Below are 12,500 nucleotides of genomic sequence, written 5' to 3' on the forward strand. Positions count from 1 at the left end.
CTCCGTGGATGCCGATATGTATAGACGTTTGTTCAGGGAGAGTAAATGTGGGGAGAAAGAATCTTACATTCAAATGGTAGTTCGAATGGAGCAGTACTTAGACAGATGGATTTCCTTAAGTAATGTTGAAAAAGATTATCATTCACTTTTCGATTTTTTAGTCAGAGAACAGATTCTTAATAATTGCAGTGCTGATTTAAGGGTGTTCTTAAAAGAACATGATTACAATAGTGCTACCGAAATGGCAGAGGCTGCGGAAAGGTACAGGAGTGCGCATAATTTTCGCGGTCGATCGCAAAGGTTTTCTCAGCCAAATCAGTCTAATGTAGCGAAGGATAATGTACCGATTTGCCATGGGTGTGGTAAGACTGGACACAGTAGGCCTCAGTGTCCTGATAATCCTAGAAATTATAAGAAAACGAGCACTAGTAAAGTTAACTTTGTTTTTGAGTCGGAACTAAAACCAAACAGGTGTATAATTGATGATAATGGATATGTTTTCAATAAACGAGCTGAGGTAATGTTGGATTCTGGTTGCTCTACAATAGTTGTGAAAGACAGTCTCGTTCCATCAAATTATAAATATGGGAAACTCGTAAAGGTATACGATTACTTGGGAATTTCTAATTATTTTCCTCAAATAAGGTGTTTTATCAAATCGAAGTTCTTTACTGGCTGGGTTAATGCCATAGCAGCGCCTATAAAATTTGCAGATATATTAATTGGACTTTTTCCAGGTGTTAAAATCCCGCCTGAATCAAAACCTGATGAATCTCCTGCCAATCTTGATCTTGATCATTTCGAATCTTCTGGAGATAATTGCCCCTCTCCTAACTCTCCGAATCATTTGCCTAAGGTATGTAATGATGTCCATTCCAAATCGCTTGAGACTGTTATGAGAGTGGAGACTCGTGCAATGACGGAACGATCAGATGAACGTAAGCCTCTGAAGTGTCCCGCAGTGTCGCAACTTGACATCGGTAAACTTGACGTCATTAATGCTCAGAACACATGTCCTACTTTAAAGTCAATTAGGGAAAAGGTAAAGACTGGAAAAATAGACCATGTTAAGAATAGAACAGTGAAATATGAAGTAATTAGTGGATTAATCTATAGAATCTGCTTAGATAGTAAATTCGATCATGAAAAGGATAGAAAACAACTGGTTGTTCCTGAGATTTACAGAAGTAAAATATTAAATCTTGCTCATGATTCATTGACAGCTGGCCACTTTTCACACAGGAAAACTAGCCATAAGATATTCCTTAAGTTTTTCTGGCCTGGAGCAGGAGCAGATATCAAGCGTTATTGCAGATCGTGTCACATCTGTCAAAAGGTTTCACACAAAGGCCGCGTTAAGAGGGTGCCGATGAAAACTGTTCCCGTCATTTCAGAGCCTTTTTCACGTGTCGCTATTGACCTTGTCGGTCCGATATCACCTTGCTCCGACCGCGGACACAGATACATTCTGACTATGATAGATTATGCTACGCGTTTCCCCGAAGCCGTCTGTCTGAAGAACATAGACACAGTGACTATCGCAGAGAGTTTAGTTGAGATTTTCTCTCGGGTTGGTATCCCAAAAGAAATCTTGTCGGATCACGGAACTCAGTTTCGATCAGACCTAATGGCCGAGATTCATAGATTGCTGTCAGTTAAAGCTCTGTACACAACCCCGTATCATGCGAGTTGCAATGGCGCGGTTGAACGTTTGAATGGAGTCTTGAAAGCAATGATTAAAAAGTTGTGCTCTGACCATCTGCGAGACTGGGATAGATATCTCCCCGCCGTTCTTTTTGCTTACAGGGAAATCCCGAACGATTCGCTGAAGTTTTCTCCATTTGAGCTCCTTTATGGAAGAACAATTAGAGGTCCGCTTACCATTTTGCACGAACTTTGGTCTAATGACGAGATTGATAATGAAGTAAAGACTACATATCAATACGAAACAGAATTAAGATCCAGATTAGAGGAAACTGCAAAATTGGCTGTCTCCCAAGCCGAGATAAGCAGCAAGACTTACAAAAGCTATTATGACCTTAAATCTAGAAATCGCAAGTTAGAGGTGAATGATGAAGTGCTTGTACTCTTGCCCACTGATCACAATAAAATGATTATGCAATGGAAAGGCCCTTATCCAGTCATAGGCGTTAAAAATAATGGAGTAGATTATACCATCAAAGTGCGTGGAAAGAGTAAACTTTTTCACATAAATATGTTGAAGCGATACTTCCGTCGTGATGAAACTCCACCTGAGAAGAACAAAATTGTTAATGTATGCATTATGGATGAAAATGATTGTGATAATGTAGATGAGACTATGTATCTGGAATTGACAAATGGTGCATCTTTAAATATAGGATGTGATTTGAGTTTTCGACAAAAGGATGCTGTAAGTGTTTTCACCGACAAGCCAGGTCATACTAAGTCTATAGAACACGTAATCAATCTTGAGACCACTAACCCCGTTTGCAAGAAACCCTATCCTATACCCTATAATCTCATTGATGTTTTCAACAAGGAAGTTGACAAAATGCTTGAGCTAGGCATAATTGAGCCATCTGTATCACCTTATTGTTCACCGGTCGTTCTCGTAAGAAAGCGCGATCAAACTTATAGGTTCTGTATCGACTTCAGGAGCTTGAATGACATTACAACTTTTGATTGTGAACCCATGCCCACAACTGAAGAAGCTCTGGGTAATTTTGTAAATGATAAATATTTTACCGAGATAGATCTTAAATTAGGCTACTGGCAGATTCCTCTATCTTTTGAATCTAAGAAATATACTGCTTTTTCCACAAACAGAGGACTCGTGCAATTTGTAATGATGCCATTTGGACTCAAAACGGCTTGTGCAACATTTGTTAGACTGATGAGAAAAGTGATTTTTGGATTGAAAAATACAAATTGTTACTTTGACAACATTGTAATTCATAATTCTAATTGGTTTGATCATTTACAGGATTTGAGATGTTTGCTGAATAAATTACGGTTGCATGGCTTAACGGCTGGTATAAGTAAGTGCTTCTTTGGGTACAATAGAATAAATTATCTTGGAGTTGTTCTCGGAGAGAATGTTATTAAACCACCCGTAGACCGAATTAGAGCGATTGAGTTAATGCCTTTGCCAGTCACCAAAAAGGAGCTAAGATCTTTCATTGGAACAATTTCATACTATAGAAAATTCATACCAAAATTTGCTAACATTTGTGCTCCTATGAATGAACTATTGAAGAAGAATTCAAGTAATAAACTGAATTGGAAGAGTGAACAAGTTTCTAGCTTTCTAGAGTTAAAATCCAAGCTCTCGGATAAACCAATCCTGTGTCTTCCTGACTATTCGAAGACCTTTTTCTTACGGTGTGATGCTTCTGAGAATGGTATTGGGGCGGTCTTGCTTCAGGAACAGAACAGAACAAAGATGCCTATAGCTTATGCTAGCCGAAAGCTACTCGATAGGGAAAAGAATTTTGCCACTATTGAAAAGGAATGTTTGTCAATCGTTTGGGCTATCAACAAATTTAAAACTTACATCTATGGTAAGGAATTTGTGCTAGAAACTGACCAACAACCCTTAATATATCTCAAAAACATGAGAAATTCACATGGAAAATTAATGAGATGGGCTCTAGCATTGCAAGGTTATTCATATAGAATACAATACATAAAAGGTAAAGAAAATGTAGGTGCGGACATTCTGAGTCGCTGTGTTTAGTAAATATGTTATATAAATGACACAAAATCAATAGATTTTATGCTTGGTTATGGGGCATTGTAAAGGGATTATATAACATATTTACCATTTTTGTGTAAATTATTTGTTAACCGCTATACCGGGATTATAGTAACCCGATTTTTAAAATACTTGTAAATATTGGTAAATATTTATACAGAGTGAAGTGTACATCTACAAGTATTATTTTTGTTTAATAGTAAGTTTCCTCGTATCCCCTTGTTGTAATGCGCATGCGCGTAGGTGTGCTTCACCTGGGTTTACTCTAGCATGTAATCGGTCACTTTGCCATACCACTTGTTCGTGTGAACACTGTGACCCTCGCCTCGTAAGTAGGAAAACCTTTTGAGTACGCTGATCCGTATAGCGTGGTATATCGTTGGTACTTTTATTCATTTTATTTACATTCATTTCTTGTTTTCAGTCTTTTTATGTACTTAACGAAGTTGCTGACGCCAGGCGCCACGATACTGTGATTCGCGTGCCCCCGAGATTAATCGGAGCAGCGCCAAGCTTGAACAAGCCCTGTGACACCTGGGCCGTTTGATACGCTTGCTGGGACGTGGATATATACCTATTTTCTTGTTGTTTAACATTTGTAAATATATATGGTGATGGTTATGACATATTTTAATACCCCCTTTTAATGAAAGTGAAAACGTAATTAAGTGATGTGATTGATTCTATGACGAAATACACCAGAGAAAGCAAAAGATCCTTTACAACTGGCGCAGTGAGTAGGATGGTGTCGTCATTGATTGTTACATTGCTGATTATATGTTCGCTTCGTTAATAGGGGTTTCTATCTAAGAGTCTAATCATGTATATCTTTTAAGGAAATGACTTTGTCTGTCGTGGTGATGATACTGGTGAGTGCTTGTAAACCACGGGCATGCGCAGAAGGGAGGTGCAGGTGAGGCAAGTGATATTTATCGTTAACTATAGTGACAGTGTATTTTCTCGTGTGTAAATGAGAGAATTGTTTTCGCTGTTTCCTATAGTTCGATGTTCGGAAGTCGTAATTCGCTTCCCGTACTTAGTTACGTGTAAGGGTCGAGTGACTGCTAAATACTCGTGCCTCGTAGCTGTGATTATCAGCCTTGTATTGTGCTGTGGATGCACGTTTGGAGTTTTTTACTTCCTATTATTTGCGCTATTTTATTAATAGCGTTAATTGTTTAAATTGTTATTCATTTAGTTTTGTTTGTTCGAAATTAACATGAAGTCAGTTACTGATACTTTGAGAGAAGCTCAGGCTCTCGGTTTGAATCCAGAAGCTGTAAAAGATTATTATACATGACAAGCAATAGAGGAACGCGAGGACGAGCTTCTGACCGATAGATGAAAAATAAGAATTAGAATTAGCAGAGCGGATAAGCGCCGCTCTCACGAACTCGCTATGGCCCAGTTATCATGTTCTAATGCCGAAAGTAAGAGTACTTCTCTTCAAATGTATGATAATTTAAGATTGCCTACCTTTCACGATGGTCAAGATGAAATAGATAGCTACTTGCTGAGATTTGAGCGGTTAGCTACTCTACATAAATGGGATAAACAAGATTATCACGTTTATTTAGGGTCAGTTTTGAGAGGTCACGCATTGAAAGTGTACGTATCGTTGCCTGACGAGACGGTGAAAGACTATGAGAAGTTGAAAGAGGCTTTACTCAGAGCTTACTCCGTGGATGTCCGATATGTATAGACGTTTGTTCAGGGAGAGTAAATGTGGGGAGAAAGAATCTTACATTCAAATGTAGTTCGAATGGAGCAGTACTTAGACAGATGGATTTCCTTAAGTAATGTTGAAAAAGATTATCATTCACTTTTCGATTTTTTAGTCAGAGAACAGATTCTTAATAATTGCAGTGCTGATTTAAGGGTGTTCTTAAAAGAACATGATTACAAAAGTGCTAACCGAAATGGCAGAGGCTGCGGAAAGGTACATGAGTGCGCATAATTTTCGCGGTCGATCGCAGAGGTTTTCTCAGCCAAATCAGTCTAATGTAGCGAAGGATAATGTACCGATTTGCCATGGGTGTGGTAAGACTGGACACAGTAGGCCTCAGTGTCCTGATAATCCTAGAAATTATAAGAAAACGAGCACTAGTAAAGTTAACTTTGTTTTTGAGTCGGAACTAAAACCCAAACAGGTGTATAATTGATAATAATGGTATGTTTTTCAATAAACGAGCTGAGGTAATGTTGGATTCTGGTTGCTCTACAATAGTTGTGAAAGACAGTCTCGTTCCATCAAATTATAAATATGGGAAACTCGTAAAGGTATACGATTACTTGGGAATTTCTAATTATTTTCCTCAAATAAGGTGTTTTTATCAAATCGAAGTTCTTTACTGGCTGGTTAATGCCATAGCAGCGCCTATAAAATTTGCAGATATATTAATTGGACTTTTTCCAGGTGATAAAATCCCGCCTGAATCAAAAACCTGATGAATCTCCTGCCAATCTTGATCTTGATCATTTCGAATCTTCTGGAGATAATTGCCCCTCTCCTAACTCTCCGAATCATTTGCCTAAGGTATGTAATGATGTCCATTCCAAATCGCTTGAGACTGTTATGAGAGTGGAGACTCGTGCAATGACGGAACGATCAGATGAACGTAAGCCTCTGAAGTGTCCCGCAGTGTCGCAACTTGACATCGGTAAACTTGACGTCATTAATGCTCAGAACACATGTCCTACTTTAAAGTCAATTAGGGAAAAGGTAAAGACTGGAAAAATAACCATGTTAAGAATAGAACAGTGAAATATGAAGTAATTAGTGATTAATCTATAGAATCTGCTTAGATAGTAAATTCGATCATGAAAAGGATAGAAAACAACTGGTTGTTCCTGAGATTTACAGAAGTAAAATATTAAATCTTGCTCATGATTCATTGACAGCTGGCCACTTTTCACACAGGAAAACTAGCCATAAGATATTCCTTAAGTTTTTCTGGCCTGGAGCAGGAGCAGATATCAAGCGTTATTGCAGATCGTGTCACATCTGTCAAAAGGTTTCACACAAAGGCCGCGTTAAGAGGGTGCCGATGAAAACTGTTCCCGTCATTTCAGAGCCTTTTTCACGTGTCGCTATTGACCTTGTCGGTCCGATATCACCTTGCTCCGACCGCGGACACAGATACATTCTGACTATGATAGATTATGCTACGCGTTTCCCCGAAGCCGTCTGTCTGAAGAACATAGACACAGTGACTATCGCAGAGAGTTTAGTTGAGATTTTCTCTCGGGTTGGTATCCCAAAAGAAATCTGTCGGATCACGGAACTCAGTTTCGATCAGACCTAATGGCCGAGATTCATAGATTGCTGTCAGTTAAAGCTCTGTACACAACCCCGTATCATGCGAGTTGCAATGGCGCGGTTGAACGTTTGAATGGAGTCTTGAAAGCAATGATTAAAAAGTTGTGCTCTGACCATCTGCGAGACTGGGATAGATATCTCCCCGCCGTTCTTTTTGCTTACAGGGAAATCCCGAACGATTCGCTGAAGTTTTCTCCATTTGAGCTCCTTTATGGAAGAACAATTAGAGGTCCGCTTACCATTTTGCACGAACTTTGGTCTAATGACGAGATTGATAATGAAGTAAAGACTACATATCAATACGAAACAGAATTAAGATCCAGATTAGAGGAAACTGCAAAATTGGCTGTCTCCCAAGCCGAGATAAGCAGCAAGACTTACAAAAGCTATTATGACCTTAAATCTAGAAATCGCAAGTTAGAGGTGAATGATGAAGTGCTGTACTCTTGCCCACTGATCACAATAAAATGATTATGCAATGGAAAGGCCCTTATCCAGTCATAGGCGTTAAAAATAATGGAGTAGATTATACCATCAAAGTGCGTGGAAAGAGTAAACTTTTTCACATAAATATGTTGAAGCGATACTTCCGTCGTGATGAAACTCCACCTGAGAAGAACAAAATTGTTAATGTATGCATTATGGATGAAAATGATTGTGATAATGTAGATGAGACTATGTATCTGGAATTGACAAATGGTGCATCTTTAAATATAGGATGTGATTTGAGTTTTCGACAAAAGGGGATGCTGTAAGTGTTTTCACCGACAAGCCAGGTCATACTAAGTCTATAGAACACGTAATCAATCTGAGACCACTAACCCCGTTTGCAAGAAACCCTATCCTATACCCCTATAATCTCATTGATGTTTTCAACAAGGAAGTTGACAAAATGCTTGAGCTAGGCATAATTGAGCCATCTGTATCACCTTATTGTTCACCGTCGTTCTCGTAAGAAAGCGCGATCAAACTTATAGGTTCTGTATCGACTTCAGGAGCTTGAATGACATTACACCTTTTGATTGTGAAACCCATGCCCACAACTGAAGAAGCTCTGGGTAATTTTGTAAATGATAAATATTTTACCGAGATAGATCTTAAATTAGGCTACTGGCAGATTCCTCTATCTTTTGAATCTAAGAAATATACTGCTTTTTCCACAAACAGAGGACTCGTGCAATTTGTAATGATGCCATTTGGACTCAAAACGGCTTGTGCAACATTTGTTAGACTGATGAGAAAAGTGATTTTTGGATTGAAAAATACAATTGTTACTTTGACAACATTGTAATTCATAATTCTAATTGGTTTGATCATTTACAGATTTGAGATGTTTGCTGAATAAATTACGGTTGCATGGCTAACGGCTGGTATAAGTAAGTGCTTCTTTGGGTACAATAGAATAAATTATCTTGGAGTTGTTCTCGGAGAGAATGTTATTAAACCACCCGTAGACCGAATTAGAGCGATTGAGTTAATGCTTTGCCAGTCACCAAAAAGGACTAAGATCTTTCATTGGAACAATTTCATACTATAGAAAATTCATACCAAAATTTGCTAACATTTGTGCTCCTATGAATGAACTATTGAAGAAGAATTCAAGTAATAAACTGAATTGGAAGAGTGAACAAGGTTCTAGCTTTCTAGAGTTAAAATCCAAGCTCTCGGATAAACCAATCCTGTGTCTTCCTGACTATTCGAAGACCTTTTTCTTACGGTGTGATGCTTCTGAGAATGGTAGTGGGCGGTCTTGCTTCAGGAACAGAACAGAACAAAGATGCCTATAGCTTATGCTAGCCGAAAGCTACTCGATAGGGAAAAGAATTTTGCCACTATTGAAAAGGAATGTTTGTCAATCGTTTTTGGGCTATCAACAAATTTAAAACTTACATCTATGGTAAGGAATTTGTGCTAGAAACTGACCAACAACCCTTAATATATCTCAAAAACATGAGAAATTCACATGGAAAATTAATGAGATGGGCTCTAGCATTGCAAGGTTATTCATATAGAATACAATACATAAAAGGTAAAGAAAATGTAGGTGCGGACATTCTGAGTTCGCTGTGTTTAGTAAATATGTTATATAAAATACACAAAATCAATAGATTTTATGCTTGGTTATGTAAAGGGATTATATAACATATTTACCATTTTTGTGTAAATTATTTGTTAACCGCTATATCGGGATTATAGTAACCCGATTTTTAAAATACTTGTAAATATTGGTAAATATTTATACAGAGTGAAGTGTACATCTACAAGTATTATTTTTGTTTAATAGTAAGTTTCCTCGTATCCCCTTGTTGTAATGCGCATGCGCGTAGGTGTGCTTCACCTGGGTTTACTCTAGCATGTAATCGGTCACTTTGCCATACCACTTGTTCGTGTGAACACTGTGACCCTCGCCTCGTAAGTAGGAAAACCTTTTGAGTACGCTGATCCGTATAGCGTGGTATATCGTTGGTACTTTTATTCATTTTATTTACATTAATTTCTTGTTTTCAGTCTTTTTATGTACTTAACGAAGTTGCTGACGCCAGGCGCCACGATACTGTGATTCGCGTGCCCCCGAGATTAATCGGAGCAGCGCCAAGCTTGAACAAGCCCTGTGACACCTGGGCCGTTTGATACGCTTGCTGGGACGTGGATATATACCTATTTTCTTGTTGTTTAACATTTGTAAATATATATGGTGATGGTTATGACATATTTTAATACCCCCTTTTAATGAAAGTGAAAACGTAATTAAGTGATGTGATTGATTCTATGACGAAATACACCAGAGAAAGCAAAAGATCCTTTACAACTGGCGCAGTGAGTAGGATGGTGTCGTCATTGATTGTTACATTGCTGATTATATGTTCGCTTCGTTAATAGGGGTTTCTTATCTAAGAGTCTAATTCATTGTATATCTTTTAAGGAAATGACTTTGTCTGTCGTGGTGATGATACTGGTGAGTGCTTGTAAACCACGGGCATGCGCAGAAGGGAGGTGCAGGTGAGGCAAGTGATATTTATCGTTAACTATAGTGACAGTGTATTTTCTCGTGTGTAAATGAGAGAATTGTTTTCGCTGTTTCCTATAGTTCGATGTTCGGAAGTCGTAATTCGCTTCCCGTACTTAGTTACGTGTAAGGGTCGAGTGACTGCTAAATACTCGTGCCTCGTAGCTGTGATTATCAGCCTTGTATTGTGCTGTGGATGTCACGTTTGGAGTTGTTCTCCTATTTATTTGCGCTATTTTATTAATAGCGTTAATTGTTTAAATTGTTATTCATTTAGTTTTGTTTGTTCGAAATTAACATGAAGTCAGTTACTGATACTTTGAGAGAAGCTCAGGCTCTCGGTTTGAATCCAGAAGCTGTAGAAAGATTATTAGAACATGAGCAAGCAAGAGAGGAACGCGAGGAGCGAGCTTCTGAACGAGAGATGAAAAAATTAGAATTAGAATTAGCAGAGGCTGATAAGCGCCGCTCTCACGAACTCGCTATGGCCCAGTTATCATGTTCTAATGCCGAAAGTAAGAGTACGTCTCTTCAAATGTATGATAATTTAAGATTGCCTACCTTTCACGATGGTCAAGATGAAATAGATAGCTACTTGCTGAGATTTGAGCGGTTAGCTACTCTACATAAATGGGATAAACAAGATTATCACGTTTATTTAGGGTCAGTTTTGAGAGGTCACGCATTGAAAGTGTACGTATCGTTGCCTGACGAGACGGTGAAAGACTATGAGAAGTTGAAAGAGGCTTTACTCAGAGCTTACTCCGTGGATGCCGATATGTATAGACGTTTGTTCAGGGAGAGTAAATGTGGGGAGAAAGAATCTTACATTCAAATGGTAGTTCGAATGGAGCAGTACTTAGACAGATGGATTTCCTTAAGTAATGTTGAAAAAGATTATCATTCACTTTTCGATTTTTTAGTCAGAGAACAGATTCTTAATAATTGCAGTGCTGATTTAAGGGTGTTCTTAAAAGAACATGATTACAATAGTGCTACCGAAATGGCAGAGGCTGCGGAAAGGTACATGAGTGCGCATAATTTTCGCGGTCGATCGCAGAGGTTTTCTCAGCCAAATCAGTCTAATGTAGCGAAGGATAATGTACCGATTTGCCATGGGTGTGGTAAGACTGGACACAGTAGGCCTCAGTGTCCTGATAATCCTAGAAATTATAAGAAAACGAGCACTAGTAAAGTTAACTTTGTTTTTGAGTCGGAACTAAAACCAAACAGGTGTATAATTGATAATAATGGGTATGTTTTCAATAAACGAGCTGAGGTAATGTTGGATTCTGGTTGCTCTACAATAGTTGTGAAAGACAGTCTCGTTCCATCAAATTATAAATATGGGAAACTCGTAAAGGTATACGATTACTTGGGAATTTCTAATTATTTTCCTCAAATAAGGTGTTTTATCAAATCGAAGTTCTTTACTGGCTGGGTTAATGCCATAGCAGCGCCTATAAAATTTGCAGATATATTAATTGGACTTTTTCCAGGTGTTAAAATCCCGCCTGAATCAAAACCTGATGAATCTCCTGCCAATCTTGATCTTGATCATTTCGAATCTTCTGGAGATAATTGCCCCTCTCCTAACTCTCCGAATCATTTGCCTAAGGTATGTAATGATGTCCATTCCAAATCGCTTGAGACTGTTATGAGAGTGGAGACTCGTGCAATGACGGAACGATCAGATGAACGTAAGCCTCTGAAGTGTCCCGCAGTGTCGCAACTTGACATCGGTAAACTTGACGTCATTAATGCTCAGAACACATGTCCTACTTTAAAGTCAATTAGGGAAAAGGTAAAGACTGGAAAAATAGACCATGTTAAGAATAGAACAGTGAAATATGAAGTAATTAGTGGATTAATCTATAGAATCTGCTTAGATAGTAAATTCGATCATGAAAAGGATAGAAAACAACTGGTTGTTCCTGAGATTTACAGAAGTAAAATATTAAATCTTGCTCATGATTCATTGACAGCTGGCCACTTTTCACACAGGAAAACTAGCCATAAGATATTCCTTAAGTTTTTCTGGCCTGGAGCAGGAGCAGATATCAAGCGTTATTGCAGATCGTGTCACATCTGTCAAAAGGTTTCACACAAAGGCCGCGTTAAGAGGGTGCCGATGAAAACTGTTCCCGTCATTTCAGAGCCTTTTTCACGTGTCGCTATTGACCTTGTCGGTCCGATATCACCTTGCTCCGACCGCGGACACAGATACATTCTGACTATGATAGATTATGCTACGCGTTTCCCCGAAGCCGTCTGTCTGAAGAACATAGACACAGTGACTATCGCAGAGAGTTTAGTTGAGATTTTCTCTCGGGTTGGTATCCCAAAAGAAATCTTGTCGGATCACGGAACTCAGTTTCGATCAGACCTAATGGCCGAGATTCATAGATTGCTGTCAGTTAAAGCTCTGTACACAACCC

At 38.6% G+C, this 12,500-nt stretch overlaps 2 protein-coding genes across 2 annotated transcripts in view; both read left to right on the forward strand.

The window, feature by feature from the left end:
- LOC125032692 (uncharacterized protein K02A2.6-like) overlaps nucleotides 1–2,988 on the forward strand; it is a 3,452-nt gene extending 464 nt beyond the window's left edge. The window contains exons 2-4 of the mRNA XM_047623946.1: nucleotides 190–428; nucleotides 738–2,699; nucleotides 2,966–2,988. Coding sequence (XP_047479902.1) covers nucleotides 190–428; nucleotides 738–2,699; nucleotides 2,966–2,988 — 2,224 coding nt within the window. The remainder of the gene's footprint in view (nucleotides 1–189; nucleotides 429–737; nucleotides 2,700–2,965) is intronic.
- Nucleotides 2,989–10,360: 7,372 nt separating this feature from the next.
- Nucleotides 10,361–12,500, forward strand: part of LOC125032693 (uncharacterized protein K02A2.6-like) — a 3,452-nt gene continuing 1,312 nt past the window's right edge. The window contains exons 1-3 of the mRNA XM_047623947.1: nucleotides 10,361–10,599; nucleotides 11,014–11,252; nucleotides 11,562–12,500. The exon at nucleotides 11,562–12,500 is cut by the window's right edge and continues 1,023 nt beyond it. Of these exons, the coding sequence (XP_047479903.1) occupies nucleotides 10,361–10,599; nucleotides 11,014–11,252; nucleotides 11,562–12,500 (1,417 nt within the window). The remainder of the gene's footprint in view (nucleotides 10,600–11,013; nucleotides 11,253–11,561) is intronic.

The sequence above is a fragment of the Penaeus chinensis genome, chromosome 15, assembly GCF_019202785.1.
Source record: "Penaeus chinensis breed Huanghai No. 1 chromosome 15, ASM1920278v2, whole genome shotgun sequence".
Taxonomy (NCBI): Eukaryota; Metazoa; Arthropoda; class Malacostraca; order Decapoda; family Penaeidae; genus Penaeus; species Penaeus chinensis.